Source organism: Rutilus rutilus, assembly GCF_951802725.1.
Source record: "Rutilus rutilus genome assembly, chromosome: 18".
In the NCBI taxonomy this organism is placed as follows: Eukaryota; Metazoa; Chordata; class Actinopteri; order Cypriniformes; family Leuciscidae; genus Rutilus; species Rutilus rutilus.
Window position 1 is genome coordinate 747,104 of NC_140231.1, and position 18,329 is coordinate 765,432.

General features: G+C 48.4%; 1 protein-coding gene across 2 annotated transcripts in view; it reads left to right on the top strand.

Annotated features, from left to right (window-relative positions):
* Positions 1 to 18,329, top strand: part of ddx46 (DEAD (Asp-Glu-Ala-Asp) box polypeptide 46) — a 34,600-nt gene that overhangs the window by 12,016 nt on the left and 4,255 nt on the right. Inside the window, exons 4-19 of one of the 2 annotated variants that reach the window (XM_084386786.1) lie at positions 348 to 429; positions 501 to 669; positions 2,187 to 2,386; positions 3,045 to 3,158; positions 3,973 to 4,138; positions 6,275 to 6,395; positions 7,539 to 7,714; positions 8,146 to 8,267; positions 8,341 to 8,419; positions 9,762 to 9,844; positions 11,979 to 12,143; positions 13,320 to 13,482; positions 13,785 to 13,978; positions 16,041 to 16,178; positions 17,032 to 17,181; positions 17,363 to 17,581. In XM_084386786.1, coding sequence (XP_084242912.1) covers positions 348 to 429; positions 501 to 669; positions 2,187 to 2,386; positions 3,045 to 3,158; positions 3,973 to 4,138; positions 6,275 to 6,395; positions 7,539 to 7,714; positions 8,146 to 8,267; positions 8,341 to 8,419; positions 9,762 to 9,844; positions 11,979 to 12,143; positions 13,320 to 13,482; positions 13,785 to 13,978; positions 16,041 to 16,178; positions 17,032 to 17,181; positions 17,363 to 17,581 — 2,341 coding nt within the window. The remainder of the gene's footprint in view (positions 1 to 347; positions 430 to 500; positions 670 to 2,186; positions 2,387 to 3,044; positions 3,159 to 3,972; positions 4,139 to 6,274; positions 6,396 to 7,538; positions 7,715 to 8,145; positions 8,268 to 8,340; positions 8,420 to 9,761; positions 9,845 to 11,978; positions 12,144 to 13,319; positions 13,483 to 13,784; positions 13,979 to 16,040; positions 16,179 to 17,031; positions 17,182 to 17,362; positions 17,582 to 18,329) is intronic. The other variant, XM_084386787.1, reaches the window with a different exon arrangement.

Genomic DNA, 18,329 nt, shown 5'->3' on the forward strand with positions numbered 1-18,329 from the left:
ACAGTAAAATATTATAGACCTTCAAAATGTATATAAATGTCATATGTATACAGAATAATACAGTATGTGTGTATATTTATGTATAAACACACACACACACACACATTTTCTCCAGTTCTATATTTTGTGTGAAAATGTGCTATATGTGAGTCATGTAAATTCATTGAAGAACATTTCATTCTAAATGTTAATTGTCTTTATTGTATAGGCAGTGTCACTCCTAGTTTTGTAAATTGTTTGGCAAATGAGCAGCTTTGTCATGAAAGCATCAGAAATGTGTGTAACGGCCCTCTGTGACCCGAGGCTGGTTGAGTGACAGCTGCTGTAATGTGATGCTGATGTTCCAGCAAGGAGAAGCCGGAGAATGGAGATCAGAGCGCTGAGAAGAAGAAGATGAAGGAGGAGAAGGAGGAGGAGAAGCCGGAAGACGTGAGTGCTGTCTGCTTATTAACCCCAGATCAGTGTGTGCATCAGTGCGCTCTAACGCCATGACTCTGCAGCAAGACTTCGACCAGAACACGCTGGAGGAGGAGATGAGGAAGAGGAAGGAGCGTGTGGAGAAGTGGAGGGAGGAGCAGAGGAAGAAGGCCATGGAGAACATCGGGGAGATCAAGAAGGAGCTGGAGGAGATGAAGCAGGGCAAGAAGTGGAGCCTGGAGGATGATGACGGTCAGTATCAAGCACTGCATCACACACACACACACACACACAGGTGCAAGACTGGGAACTTACTGACGGACTGAGCCACAGTCCCATGATGCACTGCGAACGACAGTCCAATAGAAAACCTGAAGGAATATTAAACTATATATATATAACGTGTGATATTTAAGTGTTTTGAGAGCGTAGGGAGACTGATTCAGTGATGTCATTGGGTGTGCTTCATGGGAGTGGGTGATTAGCTTGATGTGATTCTCTGATTGGTAAGGATCATGGGTAATGCAGTTTTCAACAGGAAATCCACTGTTAAACACGTTGAAATAATGTGTGCCGATGGCTTCAACAAAGGCGAATAGCATCATTTAAAGCCCCCTGTGGTGTAAATCCAGCTTTTAATGTTGTTTGTGTGTCTATGTGGTGTTTTTAATCTGCTTTAAGACAAAGCATGTGTAAGTTCATAAGTCGACACCATTGCTGAGTATTTCCTCCTTAAAACTGACAGTCTCAAAAACACGCTTTTGAAATCGCTGGTGTTTCTGACGTCACAAACTACCTTGTAACCAATCAGATCAACGAGTGGAGGCGGGGCTCATTTGCATATTCATAGAACCGCATATACTAAACCAATCTTTGATCACCAAAATTACATATTTAAACGTTTGTTTTCTTTAAAAGTAGATGTGAAAGATATTAATAAAAATTATGTTTATTCAGCCAGCGCACATACCTGTATTTACATCCTGTTTTCGGTCGAAGTCCACAGTAATCGATTGTCGAGTTCACGCGCGTAGGTTTAGTACCTATGATCATGACAATCGATTACTGTGGACTTCGACCGAAAACAGGATGTAAATACAGGTATGTGCGCTGGCTGAATAAACATCATTTTTATTAATATCTTTCACATCTACTGCAGTCAGATTCACCCGCGTTCACTCCGAAGGAATCACTCACATGACCTGTGCACTTGTAATGACACATCAAGGATGTTAAGAGGCTAAAAGCAGGTTTAAAACTTGCCCCATTGAAGTCAACAGGGTGCACATTTTAAAAAGAGGATAACACGGTGTAGGCAACACCGATTTTTGCGCGGTTCTATGAATATGCAGATGAGCCCCGCCTCCACTCACTCACTCAGCTCAGAGATCCACTGGTTGACGATCACACGTTGATCTGATTGGTTACAAGGTAGTTTGTGACGTCAGAAACACCAGCGATTTCAAAGCGTGTGTTTGAGACTGTCTTTGGTTCACTGCAGTTTTAAGGAGGAAATACTCAGCAATGGTGTCGACTTATGAACTTACACATGCTTTGTCTCGTGCATGTCAAAATATATATTGTGATGTGAAGCTTGTGACATATAAACGCACACATCAACCCGATCACATGTTTAGTGTTCATGTAAACACCTACGTTCAGATTCATCAATAGGAATGAATTCAGTCCGATTGAAACAAAAGTTGTGCATGTAAACGCAGCCAGTGTCATCTGTGTGTGTGTGTGTGCGTGTGTGTGTGTGTGTGCAGATGATGACGAGGAGACCCAGGCCCCGGTGGAGCCGGACCCAGACGAGGAGGAGCAGGAGAAGGAGCCTGCGGTGGAGCTGGAGGAGGTGATGGAGGAGGAGGCCGGAGAGGAGCTCGACCCGCTCGACGCGTACATGGAGGAGGTCAAGGAGGAGGTCAAGAAGTTCAACATGGGCACCATGAAGGGCGGGAACGACAAGGTACTTCCAGTGGTTTAACCCTTCCTCCTGTGGTCCATCAGTGTTCAGCTCCACTGAGCATCATGAACACCTCCTCTGTGCTCCACAGCGTGACCTGAGGTTGAAGAAACAGGGCTCGTTCAAGCGCTTAAAATGCTCGAATTTGGCTTTGAAATGTAAGTCCTGGAGAACCCCTGAGAACAGCCGTACTGATGAAGAGATGCTTGAGGAGCTTCAGTTAAAGACAATATGAAAGTGTGAAAGTAGTCTTTAATTTTATCGATAAAACAATCTTTTCACACAAAATGAGCACCGCAGCCCGTCTGACGAGTGTGATGTTGCTCATTAATATCAAGTGTGTGATACAGCTTTCCTTCTTCAGCTCAAGCATATACTCATGGGAGAAAGAGTCAGTTTGAAAGAAGAAAGCGATATCTTTGTCATAGTGTCCTTTCAGTGGGTAAAGTTACAGCAGTCAGTGCTTCCGCTGCTCTTTATCTCTACCATTTAGTTTTATTGGTTTATTTTTGTTTATCTATTAACCTTTTTAGAGTTTGAAAGATAATAAAGATATTGATTAATAAGAGAGATCTGTGATTGAAGTCCTCAAGTCCTGGAAGTTGATTTTACCGTGTCTGTATGAACCCTGAGTAAACGATGTTCTCTGTGTGTGTGTCAGCAGAAAGGAGGCATGTCTATGACTAAAGTGATGACAGTGATGAAGACGAGGAAGATGCCGCACACCCAGAAGAAGAAGGGAGAGCTGATGGAGAACGACCAGGACGCCATGGAGGTACATCTGTGTCTGAGACTCACTGAAGCACTGGAGATGGAGAGAGTTAGAGTTAGAGAGGCTCATGAGGACATCTGCACGTCACAGTTCACCATCACATGTTCATATGATGATTCAGCACATAGCCTGACCAGAGACACTGAGGAAGATCATCAGTTCAGTGCGGGACAGTAAACACACGTCTATATTCCACAGGGTTAGTGAGTTAGAAGCTGCTCTCGTCACATTAATGAAACCGTTACAGATGAAGTTAGGGTTAGAGAACACATACAGTCAAACCAAACATTACTCAGACACCTGATATAACATGATATTCTCTTCACTAGTGTGATCAGGACACTATAGTTCAGTTACGTCAGTGAGGAGAGCAGAATAACTGTGACATGTTACACCCAAACACTCTTCATACAGAGACTACCAGTGACATTTATAAAGATTATGGGCCAGAAATGATCCAGACACTTTGAGCTGATTATGTTTTGCTGAAGTGTGTTTTCTTTAATTGCTAATGCTCTTTTCACACACAGACTGAACACAATGAAGCATTGCTTGGTGATTGGTTGAGCTAAACTGGTATTATCTAATTGTGTAGTTAAATTTAACAGCTGACAGATATTCAACATAATTCATGTGTGAGACAGTCTAACAGAAGGACGGACAAAACCAGTCAAATATCAACTGAGTTCTGCTCATATTATATTACCATTCTCTAAACTATAGCGAATAAACTGATGATGTGAGAAATGTTGAAGGTGTGTGAATGTCCTCCTCCCAGTTCTCATTACAGTTCTCATTTTCGTGTGTGTGTGTGTAGTATTCGTCAGAGGAAGAGGTGGTGGACTTGCAGACGGCCCTCACAGGCTTTCAGACGAAGCAGAGGAAAGTTCTGGAGCCGGTTGATCATCAGAAGATCGAGTATGAAGCGTTCCGCAAGAACTTCTACGTGGAAGTGCCGGAGCTGGCCCGGATGAGCCCCGAAGGTCTGCTTCACACACACACTCACACTGAGCAGTTTCAGCACAGCTGTTCCGGGGGATTTCTCTGAGTTAAAGGGGTCATGACATGAGGAGTCAGATTTGACAAACAAGATATAATTGTACCATTAAAACATCCCACAAGTTTCAGAGCTTAAAACTTCCAAAGCATTTATTTAATCAAGCTCGAAATACAGCTCGCTTTAATATTGTGGGATCTGTGACATCACACGGGTAATACATTTGCATATGCAGTGTAAGACATCGACCAATAGTTATAGATCATGCCATTGGCTCCACCCACTGCAATAATAGGCCCCGCCCACTGGCGACACTGAATGCGAGCGTCACGTCAAAAGCAAACAGAAGTCATTATAAAGACTGACGCTGTCTACACTGATACACTGAGACAGATGTGTGCTCAGATTATAAAGACAGGGGGTCAGACAGGGGGTCAGACAGGGGTCAGACGGGGTCAGAGAGAGGGTCAGAGAGGGTCAGAGAGAGGGTCAGAGAGAGGGTCAGACTGGGTCAGACGGGGGGTCAGACACGGGGTCAGAGAGAGGGTCAGAGAGAGGGTCAGACAGGGGGTCAGAGAGAGGGTCAGACACGGGGTCAGAGAGAGGGTCAGACGGGGTCAGAGAGAGGGTCAGACGGGGTCAGAGAGGGGGTCAGAGAGAGGGTCAGAGAGAGGGTCAGACGGGGTCAGAGAGAGGGTCAGACAGGGGGTCAGAGAGAGGGTCAGACAGGGGGTCAGAGAGAGGGTCAGACAGGGGGTCAGAGAGAGGGTCAGACGGGGTCAGAGAGAAGGTCAGACAGGGGGTCAGACGGGGGGTCAGACAGGGGGTCAGAGAGAGGGTCAGACGGGGTCAGAGAGAGGGTCAGACAGGGGGTCAGAGAGGGGGTCAGAGAGAGGGTCAGACAGGGGGTCAGAGAGAGGGTCAGACAGGGGGTCAGAGAGAGGGTCAGACAGGGGGTCAGAGAGAGGGTCAGACGGGGTCAGACGGGGGGTCAGACAGGGGGTCAGACGGGGTCAGACGGGGGACAGACGGGGGGTCAGACGGGGGGTCAGACGGGGTCAGACAGGGGGTCAGACGGAGGGTCAGACGGGGTCAGACGGGGGGACAGACGGGGGGTCAGACGGGGGGTCAGACGGGGTCAGACGGGGTCAGACGGGGGGTCAGACGGGGGGTCAGACGGGGTCAGACGGGGGGTCAGACGGGGTCAGACAGAGGGTCAGACGGAGGGTCAGACGGGGGGTCAGATGGGGACAGACAGGGGGTCAGACGGGGGGTCAGACGGGGTCAGACAGGGGGTCAGACGGGGTCAGACAGGGACAGACGGGGGGTCAGACGGGGTCAGACAGAGGGTCAGACGGGGGGTCAGACAGGGGGTCAGAGAGAGGGTCAGACAGGGGGTCAGACGGGGTCAGACGGGGGACAGACGGGGGGTCAGACAGGGGGTCAGACAGAGGGTCAGACGGGGTCAGACGGGGGGACAGACGGGGGGTCAGACGGGGGGTCAGACGGGGGGTCAGACGGGGTCAGACGGGGGGTCAGACGGGGGGTCAGACAGAGGGTCAGACGGGGGGTCAGACGGGGGGTCAGACGGGGGGTCAGATGGGGTCAGACGGGGGGTCAGACAGGGGGTCAGACGGGGTCAGACAGAGGGACAGACGGGGGGTCAGACGGGGTCAGACAGAGGGTCAGACGGGGGGTCAGACAGGGGGTCAGACAGGGGGTCAGACGGGGGGTCAGACGGGGTCAGACGGGGTCAGACGGGGACAGACGGGGGGTCAGACAGGGGGTCAGACGGGGACAGACGGGGGGTCAGACAGGGGGTCTGAATCAGTGTTCAAAATAATCGTTTTTCTGCATTTGTTTTTTTTTTTTTGGTGCAAAAACCTTTAACTTTAATAATACAAATCCATGTCATGACCCTTTAAATCAGGAGAAAGCTTTCTGAATGGATGATTTCACTGATGATGTAGGGATTGCTTTTATGAAACTGTTACTACATAATAATGATGATGATGATGATGTTGATGTTGAGGACTCAAATGCTCGAGATCCATCAGAGCTCTACAGTGATGTACTGTTACCCATGATGCTCAGTGAGCTGATGATGCGTTTCCTCCCCCAGAGGTGAACGAGTACCGCCTGGAGCTGGAGGGCATCGTGGTGAAAGGCAAGGGCTGCCCGAAGCCCATCAAGTCGTGGGTGCAGTGTGGCATCTCCATGAAGGTGATGAACGCCCTGAAGAAGTGAGTACCAGCGCTCTCCCTCAGATGATGATGCGCTCTCTCCTGATCTGATCACGCTGACACTACTGAGATCAGAACTACAGCTGGCCTTGACCTTTACAGTTACTGACCTGACCTGAATCTATTAGCAGACGATTGTTCTAGTTTTAATCATAAACTCTTTATTTTGTTCAGTTTCACAGAAAACAAGTCTTTAGATTTAGTGTGATTTCACTTCTCCAGTAGATGCATCTTGATTTAAGAACGTTTAGATGGAAGATGAGACAGAGACACTGAGGAAGATCATCAGTTCAGTGCGGGACAGTAAACACACCTCTGTATCCCAGTGTTGGTGAGCAGAGCGATGAAAGCTGCTCTCGTCACATTAATGAAACCGTTACAGATGAAGTTAGGGTTAGAGAACACATACAGTCAAACCAAACATTACTCAGACAGCAGGTATAACATGATATTCTCTTCACTAGTGTGATCAGGACACTATAGTTCAGTTACGTCAGTGAGGAGAGCAGAATAACTGTGACATGTTACACCCAAACACTCTTCATACAGAGACTACCAGTGACATTTATAAAGATTATGGGCCAATAATGATTCGGACACTTTGAGCTGATCATGTTTTGCTGAAGTGTGTTTTGTCTTTAATTGCTAATGCTCTTTTTACACACAGACTGAACACAATGAAGCATTGGTTGGTGATTGGTTGAGCTAAACTGGTATTATCTAATTGTGTAGTTAAATTTAACAGCTGACAGATATTCAACATAATTCATGTGTGAGACAGTCTAACAGAAGGACGGACAAAACCAGTCAAATATCAACTGAGTTCTGCTCATATTATATTACCATTCTCTAAACTATAGCGAATAAACTGGTGATGTGAGAAATGTTGAAGGTGTGTGAAGGAATTTAGCTTTGACTGTGTGTGTTCCCTTCGATTCATTCCCAAAGTTTTCTGTTCTTGGTCTTAAAAAGTTCTTTAAAAAAATGTACCTTTAGAAACTCTGTTAGAATAGCATGGTAAGAAAGGGCATTATAAAGCAGCGTAGCGAGTGTGTAGAGCTGTGAGTGAAGCGGACGCCAAACACACTGCATTTCCAGAAGTCCTCTTAACACAGGAATCATGTGACTCCTCTCTACACCCAGACACAGCTACGAGAAGCCGACCCCGATCCAGGCCCAGGCCATCCCGGCCATCATGTCGGGCCGAGACCTCATCGGCATCGCCAAGACCGGCAGCGGCAAGACCATCGCCTTCCTCCTGCCCATGTTCCGGCACATCCTGGACCAGCGGGCGCTGGGGGAGGGGGAGGGGCCCATCTGTGCGTCTCTCACACACACACACACACACACACACACTGCTCACTAGTGCTGGGCGTACACCGGCTCACACTGAAGACCGGCGTTTATCTTTGTTATGATATTCATGTTTAATATACGTGTGTATGAGCTTTAAAGGGTTCGTTCCCACAGCTGAACTCTGTCAGTAATCACTCTTACAGTATTTCCTCTCAGTCAGTGGAAGTGTTGCTGAACACACAGTCATGCGTGAAAGAGTAAAATACTGTCATATACTGTGAAACCGGGATCATTTAGAGAAATACCGTAATATAAACGTTTGGTCACTCCGCCCAGCACTGGTGCTAACACTCACAGTAGTCATGTGATCTGATGCTCTTACTGTACTGTTTCTAAACCTGTCCTAACCGTAAACCTCTCTCTCTCTCTCTCTCTCACACACACACACACACAGCGGTCATCATGACCCCCACTCGAGAGCTGGCTCTCCAGATCACCAAAGAGTGCAAGAAGTTCTCCAAGTCTCTGGGTCTGCGTGTGGTGTGTGTGTACGGCGGCACGGGCATCAGCGAGCAGGTGTGTGTTCACACTACACACACTACACACACCTGTCACTGACACACACTCTAACTCAGTGCTGTGTCCTCAGATCGCAGAGTTGAAGCGAGGAGCAGAAATCATCGTCTGCACCCCCGGCCGGATGATCGACATGTTAGGAGCCAACAGCGGTGAGTGTGTGTGTGTGTGTGTGTGTGTGTGTGTGTGTGTGTGTGTGCTGCTCAGAGGATCGTTCTGGGCTCAACACCAGTTCAGTGTGTTTGGCACATTAACGTCCATCACTCATTAAGATCCCGATATCTCTGGAACTGGACCCTAGTGGGCCTTAAACACAAGCACACCAGAAGAGGAGTCTGGGGGAATCCAGAGTCTAAAATATCAACCTCCGATAACCCGTTATTCTTTATATTTGAGGCCGATAACTGATATATTGGCTGATAAATGTAAATCCACATTTTTATATAATTGAGAGCCTGTCTAAAGTCTCCCCATTAAAGCACACACTCATAAAGATCGTATGTGTTTCTGTAGCCGATATGACCGGTGTGCGCTGCTCATGCTGCACTGAACTGTATTCTCCTTTCTTGAAGAGATTCCAATCATATTTCATAAACTGAAAGCCCCTCATGTTGATCAGTGCATCAGTGCACATGTGAAGAGTCTCAGCTGAAGGGAATATTATTCATCAGCGCTAATGCATCGGCCAAATATTCTGATTGAGCTGATACCGAAAACATTCAAAATAAACATGTATCGGCTGAGACTGATAAGCTGGCCGAGATATAATCCCTAATACCTTCAAGACTTCTTGAGTTACAGGCTTGCAAACTTGGGAGAATAACTCGGTAAGTCACCGTTAGCATATAATGCTGCAGAGACTGATGAAGTCATCAGATTTACACTAATAAGCCGATCTCTGTTTAAACATACAGTGATCCTGCCATCTTTCTAAAGCCATTTTCTCCCTCCTCTTCAAAACGGTGGATTACTCAGTGAATGTTCATCCGACACATGTAATATTCTGGGTTTCTTCTTCATTAATGTGCTTCTTTCACCGGACTGAAAAGCTCAAGCGTGGGTCACGAGTGCTGCTGAATGTGGCGCACTGAACCTGAACAATCCTCATCTACTTGAGAAAGGCATGAGTGTCAGCCACAGGTAGGCAGATCTCCAAACCCCCAGAATGCAGTGCGGTCACACCCAGAGCCGTGTGTGTGTGTGTGTGTGTGTGTGTGTGTGTGTGTGGGTCTGGCTTCCACACATGCGAGGTAATCTCTAATATGCTTCCTCATAGGTGCTGGTCTGAGCCGGCTCCTCAGTTAATGTATGATGTGGCTCTTGTGAGTTTACAGGTTCCCCTGGCCCTGAGACGGTACGCGTCTCCATCCGCCGGCACACTCTTGTCTACCAGGAGTAATGTGGCCGTAGTGTTTGTTAGCCGTGCTAGCTCTGAGCTGATGCTAATGTTGCTGTGCACTGCAGTGTGTTGATCTGCTGAATGTTGTGCTTCAGGTCGCGTGACGAACCTGCGCAGAGTCACGTATGTGGTGATGGACGAAGCCGACCGCATGTTCGACATGGGCTTTGAGCCGCAGGTCAGTCACTCTGGAGCGGCTGGAAGGGTTACGCGTGTGTGTGTGTGTGTGTGTGTGTGTGTGTATTAGAGCTGTCACTAACGATTATTCTGGTAATCGAAGCGTTTCTTTTTTTTGTGGTAATAAATATAGACCCAAGTGAACAATTGCATTTTAATGTGCCGAGGCAATAATAGTTGTCTCAAATAAAGTATCAATAGCCAGTGATCATGTGGTTATATTGAACAACACTGCTAATATAGCGTGGAGCCGCACTTACTGTGACCTGCACGCGTGTAGATGAAGTCGCTCCGGCACACATGTGTTCATCATCGTAGCCTCAGGGGCTTCACAGGAGCACTGCGCTATAGCATGATTTTAACTGGTTGTAATATATTGTGCAGCCTTAGAACGGTCTAATAATGCAGTTTATGGATTCATGTCAGTAATGCAGCACTTTATTTTTGCAGTATTTTTCTGGTTAATTGACAAGGATAAACTGCAGTCGTCAAGGGTGTTTTAAAATTTAATTTAATTGAGGAATTGTGACAGCCCTTATATATATATATTATAACATGACACCATGTCATTTGGTGTGACATTCAGAATTTTGAAAGAAATTAAGGCTTTTTGGTTATTAATCATAAAATCATCAATGTGCCAGATGGGGAATAGTGCCAGCAAAGGTTACAAGCATTTTGGTACTTTTACAACAAGGTATTCTCAAATTAATTTGAAGTATATTGATAGATTACGAGTAAACGTCTGTCTGTGAGTGTTGATAAAGTAAAATAATGCAAAATGTAACATATTTGCACATCAGAAATGCTGTACTCTTATATAGTAATGATAAAGAATCAGGATAAATTGACTTACATTATCACATTATACCCCTTTTTAATTTAATACACAATAACATTCATACCACGACATATGACAATTTTAGTCACTAAGACCGTAAACTAGTGAATAAATGTAAATTTCAGGACAAAATCTACAAGACCACATATATATATATATATGCAAATATAAGAGTTGGTAGAATATAACCCAATGAGGTCCATGACTTACATTTGAGATTTTTTTTTTTAGCCAAATATGTCAACCACCCATATATATATATATATATATATATATATATATATATATATATATATATATACTTTTTATCCAATGTACAGTTGTTTAAATTGTGGCTTTTACAGTAATTTTACAGTTTAATATGTTACCGTAGACAGAGATGACCATAAATACATGAAAATGTTATTAAAATAAAAATAAAAATTTACCTCAGTTGAAATGGATCAAAGTAAAATACCAAATACTATGCAGAAGTACCAGGCTAACATCTATCTAGACTGATTCTGAATGCTGAGAATGTTTTAGTGTGTGCACCTGCTCATGCTCTTGTTTTCACTTCACCTGAGACTACCAGCACCAGCCTGGGTTTAAGGTGTCGTCTGTGCACTGACTAGGTTACACTGCACGAAATACAAAAATCACATGTCTAACGTTTACTATTCTCAATCCCACTTTTGATACCACAAAAAAATAATAGTAATAAAAATACTTCTTGGTTAACTGAAGTAAAAAATTCTCAAGCAACTATTGAACACAAGTAAACAGTGAAAAATAAGAACAAAAGAAACACAATAATCCCAATAGAACAAAGATGCAACTTAAATGAGTTCTGAGTTTTTCAGGTTGGTCTATAATGAGGTAATCAAATGTAAAAGAAAACTGCAGTCTTCAGTTTGAATACACACTAATATTTATTAAAGCTACAGAAGTTATTCACTCAAGACCAGTGAGTTTCTCTTTGTCTGAAATACAGAAATGTATTTAAATATAAATTGCATTCGATTTTTTACAAAGGCTTTACAATACAAAATATAATTTTGTATTTCAGATAGTATTTTAATGACATGTTTCAGAAATACTTCCGCTCATATGGTGTTCATTTTATGTGAATAGGACTTAAAGTCTTCAATTAGATTTTATAAACCCTGCAGATACCCAGCCCTAGCTCTTCTGTGTCCTAAACCCCCAGAGTGCTTTGCTCTATATGTCCACGAGTGGGTTCTGCTGTGCCGGGTCAGTCATGCGTACAGGGCCTGTGAGGGTGGATCAGTGATCTGGATGTGTGGTGTTTCAGGTGATGCGTATCGTGGATAACGTAAGGCCGGACCGCCAGACCGTGATGTTCTCCGCCACGTTCCCACGCTCGATGGAGGCGCTGGCGCGCAGGATCCTGTCCAAACCCATCGAGGTGCAGGTGGGCGGCAGGAGCGTGGTGTGCTCGGACGTCGAGCAGCACGTGGTGAGTCCTGCGTTACACTAGCTTGGAGTTATGGGTAAGAGTACCTGAAGGATTCAAGCAAATGCGTGTATTAAAAGTGGGATCAGTAGTTTTTGAAAGATGCTGTTGGCCAATGTTGATATCTGAAATCAAGTGTTCCCCAGTGTTCCCCAGTGTGTTCCCCAGTGTGTTCCCCAGTGTTCCCCAGTGTTCCCCAGTGTGTTCCCCAGTGTGTTCCCCAGTGTGTTCCCCAGTGTGTTCCCCAGTGTGTTCCCCAGTGTGTTCCCCAGTGTGTTCCCCAGTGTGTTCCCCAGTGTGTTCCCCAGTGTTATCAAGTGTTCCCCACGTGTGGAGCGAATCAAAGCAACATCCGCGTGTGTTTTCAGGCCTTCCCGCTCCGCTCTCTCCAGCGCTGGACGGCGTTTCTAATATTAACTCGCTCCTAAAGCTCTTGCCGAGACATAACCCCTTATTTTCCTGTGATTTCTTCTGAGCTTTTCTCTTTTGTATTGTCTCGTCTCTATTCCTGCAGTCTTTCTTCAGTTCAGATCTCCCTCGTGCTCGTTCTCTCTCCTCCACCGTCATACGCCCCCATTGGCTACACGGTTGTTGTTGTGTCGGACCGACTAATATCTAAACAGCATATTTCAAAAACTGCTGATCCCCCCTTTAAAGTCCTCCTGTAGTCAACCATTTTACCCCTTAAAACTCTCTTTGATCACCAAAATGACATATCTAAAAAATGTTTCCTTGAAATAATTTCTTCATGCCTTAAAATATCTTGACTGTAACTCGACACCCTCGCCTCATTTAGTATGTGCTGTTCTATGAATATGCAGATGAGCCCCGCCTCCACTCACTCACTCATCTCAGAGATCCACTGGTTGACGATCACACGTTGATCTGATTGGTTACAAGGTAGTTTGTGACGTCAGAAACACCAGCGATTTCAAAGCGTGTGTTTGAGACTGTCTTTGGTTCACTGCAGTTTAAGGAGGAAATACTCAGCAATGGTGTCGACTTATGAACTTACACATGCTTTGTCTAAAAGCATATTACTAACACCACATAGACACATAAACTACATTAAAAGCTGGATTTTCACCACAGGGGGCTTTAAATGATCCCATGGCGCAGTAGAGCCAGGAGTGACAGCATCTGTGTGTGTGTCAGTGAGAAACTCTGTGTGTTTGACAGATCGTCATCGAGGAGGAGAAGAAGTTCCTGAAGCTTCTGGAGATTCTGGGTCACTATCAGGAGAAGGGCTCGGTCATCATCTTCGTGGACAAGCAGGAGCACGCCGACGGCCTCCTGAAGGACCTGATGAAGGCCTCGTACCCCTGCATGTCCCTGCACGGAGGTCAGAGGTCATCACTCACATATACCCTTACATGTGACCAGATAATCCCCTAGTCATCGCATTGACGGCTCAATCGGCCTGAAAAGCCTTCATCCCAATGACAGCTCGATCCGATTGTAAGGGGTTTATTCCTTTTCTAATCCGATCGAGAGAACATGTGAACACTTGATCAGATTGAAAAATTAAACTGAAAGGACTGCTCATGTGCAGTGACGTAGAAATAGAGTAATAGCGTAAACAATCTATATTGTTAAAGCGTTATATAAAGGAAGGAGATTTGACTTGACTGTGTGGTTACCCAGGCATTGACCAGTACGACAGGGACAGCATCATCAACGACTTCAAGAACGGGGCGTGTCGTCTGCTGGTGGCCACCTCAGTCGCCGCTCGAGGCCTCGACGTCAAGCACCTCATCCTGGTGGTCAACTACAACTGCCCCAACCACTACGAGGACTACGTGCACCGCGCCGGCCGCACCGGGAGAGCCGGCAACAAGGTGAGCGCGAGCGGCTCCGCACAGGCGGGAGAGTCGTGTGCCAGTCGTGTGCCTGGCGTGTGCCTGGCGTGTGCCAGTCGTGTGCCTGTCGTGTGCCTGTCGTGTGCCTGTCGTGTGCCTGTCGTGTGCCTGTCGTGTGCCTGGCGTGTGCCTGGCGTGTGCCTGGCGTGTGCCTGGCGTGTGCCTGTCGTGTGCCAGTCGTGTGCCTGTCGTGTGCCTGTCGTGTGCCTGGCGTGTGCCTGTCGTGTGCCAGTCGTGTGCCTGTCGTGTGCCTGTCGTGTGCCAGTCGTGTGCCAGTCGTGTGCCTGTCGTGTGCCTGTCGTGTGCCTGTCGTGTGCCAGTCGTGTGCCTGGCGTGTGCCTGTCGTGTGCCAGTCGTGTGCCAGTCGTGTGCCTGTCGTGTGCCAGTCGTGTGCCTGTCGTGTGCCTGTCGTGTGCCAGTCGTGTGCCTGGCGTGTGCCTGTCGTGTGCCAGTCGTGTGCCTGTCGTGTGCCTGTCGTGTGCCAGTCGTGTGCCTGTCGTGTGCCTGTCGTGTGCCAGTCGTGTGCCTGTCGTGTGCCAGTCGTGTGCCTGTCGTGTGCCTGTCGTGTGCCTGTCGTGTGCCAGTCGTGTGCCAGTCGTGTGCCTGTCGTGTGCCAGTCGTGTGCCTGTCGTGTGCCTGTCGTGTGCCTGTCGTGTGCCTGTCGTGTGCCAGTCGTGTGCCTGTCGTGTGCCAGTCGTGTGCCTGTCGTGTGCCTGTCGTGTGCCAGTCGTGTGCCTGGCGTGTGCCTGGCGTGTGCCTGGCGTGTGCCTGGCGTGTGCCTGGCGTGTGCCTGGCGTTTGCCTGGCGTGTGCCTGGCGTGTGCCTGGCGTGTGCCGGGCGTGTGCCTGTCGTGTGCCTGGCGTGTGCCTGTCGTGTGCCGGGCGTGTGCCTGTCGTGTGCCTGTCGTGTGCCTGGCGTGTGCCTGGCGTGTGCCTGGCGTGTGCCTGGCGTGTGCCTGGCGTGTGCCTGGCGTGTGCCTGGCGTGTGCCTGGCGTGTGCGTGGCTGGCGTGAGATGTGTGTGTGTCTGGCGTGTGCGTGGCTGGCGTGAGATGTGTGTGTCTGGCGTGTGCCTGGCGTGTGCGTGGCTGGCGTGAGATGTGTGTGTCTGGCGTGTGCCTGGCGTGTGCCTGGCGTGTGCCTGGCGTGTGCCTGGCGTGTGCCTGGCGTGTGCCTGGCGTGTGCCTGGCGTGTGCCTGGCGTGTGCCTGGCGTGTGCCTGGCGTGTGCCTGGCGTGTGCCTGGCGTGTGCGTGGCTGGCGTGAGATGTGTGTGTGTCTGGCGTGTGCGTGGCTGGCGTGAGATGTGTGTGTCTGGCGTGTGCCTGGCGTGTGCGTGGCTGGCGTGAGATGTGTGTGCCTGGCGTGTGCCTGGCGTGTGCCTGGCGTGTGCCTGTCGTGTGCCGGGCGTGTGCCTGTCGTGTGCCGGGCGTGTGCCTGTCGTGTGCCTGGCGTGTGCCTGGCGTGTGCCTGGCGTGTGCCTGGCGTGTGCCTGGCGTGTGCCTGGCGTGTGCCTGGCGTGTGCCTGGCGTGTGCCTGGCGTGTGCCTGGCGTGTGCGTGGCTGGCGTGAGATGTGTGTGTGTCTGGCGTGTGCGTGGCTGGCGTGAGATGTGTGTGTCTGGCGTGTGCCTGGCGTGTGCGTGGCTGGCGTGAGATGTGTGTGTCTGGCGTGTGCCTGGTGTGTGCGTGGCTGGCGTGAGATGTGTGTGGCTGGCGTGAGATGTGTGTGTCTGGCGTGTGTGTGTCTGGCGTGTGTGTGTCTGGCGTGTGCGTGGCTGGCGTGAGATGTGTGTGTCTGGCGTGTGTCTGGCGTGTGTCTGGCGTGTGTCTGGCGTGTGTCTGGCGTGTGTCTGGCGTGTGCCTGGCGTGTGCCTGGCGTGTGTCTGGCGTGTGTGTGTCTGGCGTGTGTGTGTCTGGCGTGTGTCTGTCTGGCGTGTGTGTGTCTGGCGTGTGTCTGTCTGGCGTGTGTGTGTCTGGCGTGTGTCTGTCTGACGCGTGTGTGTCTGACGCGTGTGTGTCTGACGCGTGTGTGTCTCTGTTGCAGGGTTATGCGTACACCTTCATCACTGCAGACCAGGTGCGGTACTCTGGAGATATCCTGAAAGCCCTGGAGCTGTCCTCCACACCCGTGCCTCCCGAGCTCGAGCAGCTGTGGACCGGCTTCAAGGAGCAGCAGAAGGCCGTGAGAGACCCTCCACACACACACACACACACACACACACACACACACTAGAAAATGTTACATTATCAATTTATTTGAATATAGCCTTCATAATTAGGGTAGCGTTACATTGTATGATCCCGCTCTTATTCATGTAAATGCTTTTAAACGCGCTGCCTGTGAATGTCCTGACACGCACACACACGCACACACACGCACACACACGCACACACACGCCACAGAGAGAAAGACGTGCGCCAGTATCGTGCGCACAGACTGCTTGCCAGAAAACAGTCCTCTTTCGCGCTTGAACGAACAATAACACACAATTATGCCAAAATATCTGCCACTTTCACCATGTTTTCAGGAGTAAGATATTTGAATGATATCTGAACAAACCTTCAGAATATAGATCTGAATGAAGCTGTGTGTGAAGCTGCTGACGTGGAGATGTCAGACTCACTCTGGCCTTGACAGACCAGCACACACAGAGATCGAGTGCAGGAACAGAAACTCTTAGAGTGTTTTAGATGTTTATAAGGTGTAGTTATACATGTAGGCACTAGTAACATTAGTTAACTATATGCACTTACTGTAGGGTTATGGTTTGGATTAGGGTCAGTTGCATGTAATTATGCATAATGTACTGTTATTAATATGGTTAGCTAATGTAATGTGTAACAAGGACACTGTAAAAATGAATGTTTTCATTCACTCGTCTATAACCAGAGCAGTTATAGAAGCGAAACATCCTAAAACAGAGAAAGCTCTGGCTGTGCCTGTAGTGTCCGTGTGTGTGTGTGTGTGTGGTGTGTGCAGTCGTTCTCGTGTGTGTGTGGTGTGTGCGGTCGTTCACGTGTGTGTGTTCCCGCAGGAGGGCAAGAGCATCAGGAGCAGCAGTGGCTTCTCCGGGAAGGGCTTCAAGTTCGACGAGACGGAGCACGCGCTGGCCAACGAGAGGAAGAAGCTGCAGAAAGCTGCACTCGGCCTTCATGACTCTGATGATGACGACGCGGCTCTCGATGTGAGTCCAGCAACATCACACACACACACACACACACACACACACACACACACACACACTCTATATCTCTATCTCTATCTCTATCTCTATCTCTATCTCTATCTCTATCTCTCACACTCACACTCACACACACACTCTCACTTAGTGTTCAGGGCCTGACGCCTGCTATGTGTGTCCTCAGATCGACGAGCAGATCGAGAGCATGTTCAACTCTAAGAAGCGGGTGAAGGACTTCTCGGCCCCGGGGTCCTCAGGGGCTCCAGCGGTGGGGGTGAGCGGGTCTGTGAGCTCGGTCTCCGGCCCCAGCGCTCCCTCCGCCGGGAACATCCAGAAGCTGGAGATGGCCAAGAAGCTGGCGCTCAGGATACAGGTGCAGAAGAACCTGGGCGCCGAGGCACAGGTGACACACACACACACACACACACACATACATCAGAAAATACAGATCATTTCAGGAATTACACAAAGCATATTTTCTGTAATGGAAACTGTAAATGAAAGGCTTTTCCTTTAGTTACAGATGATTTAGTAATACAGAGATATTCAGATACTGCCTGTGTGCTGCTGGTCTGGCAGTGTGATGTCATATCAGGCAGGGATGGGCATTTCTGACAGTTAATGCTTGGATAACACACACACATCTCCTTCAAATAATAATAATGGCCAGTGCAGTGGCTGGGATATATATAAACATACCAACGTCCGTTGCCATGATTTTTGGAATGACTTATCGCAAGAGGGAAATATGCCGGTTCAGGCGCATAACATCGGTTAATGGAAACGCCAGAATTTCGCAATAGTTTTTTATTGATATTTAGAAAAAAATCGCACAAGTTTTGCGCAAATCTGTAATGGAAACGCGCCTAGTGACAGGCCTCAAAAAACCGTACTGGAGTACGCGGGGGTGGGGCTTGTGTGGGGGTGGGGCTTGTGTGGGGGTGGGGTTTGTGTGTGGGTGGGGCTTGTGCGGGGAGCTGCTTGTGTGGGTGGGGCTTGTGTGTGGGCGGGGCTTGTGCAGGGAGCTGCTTGTGTGGGTGGGGCTTGTGTGTGGGCGGGGCTTGTGCAGGGAGCTGCTTGTGTGGGTGGGGCTTGTGTGTGGGCGGCACACATGAAAATATTATAAGACAGTTACGAAAATTAATGTTGAC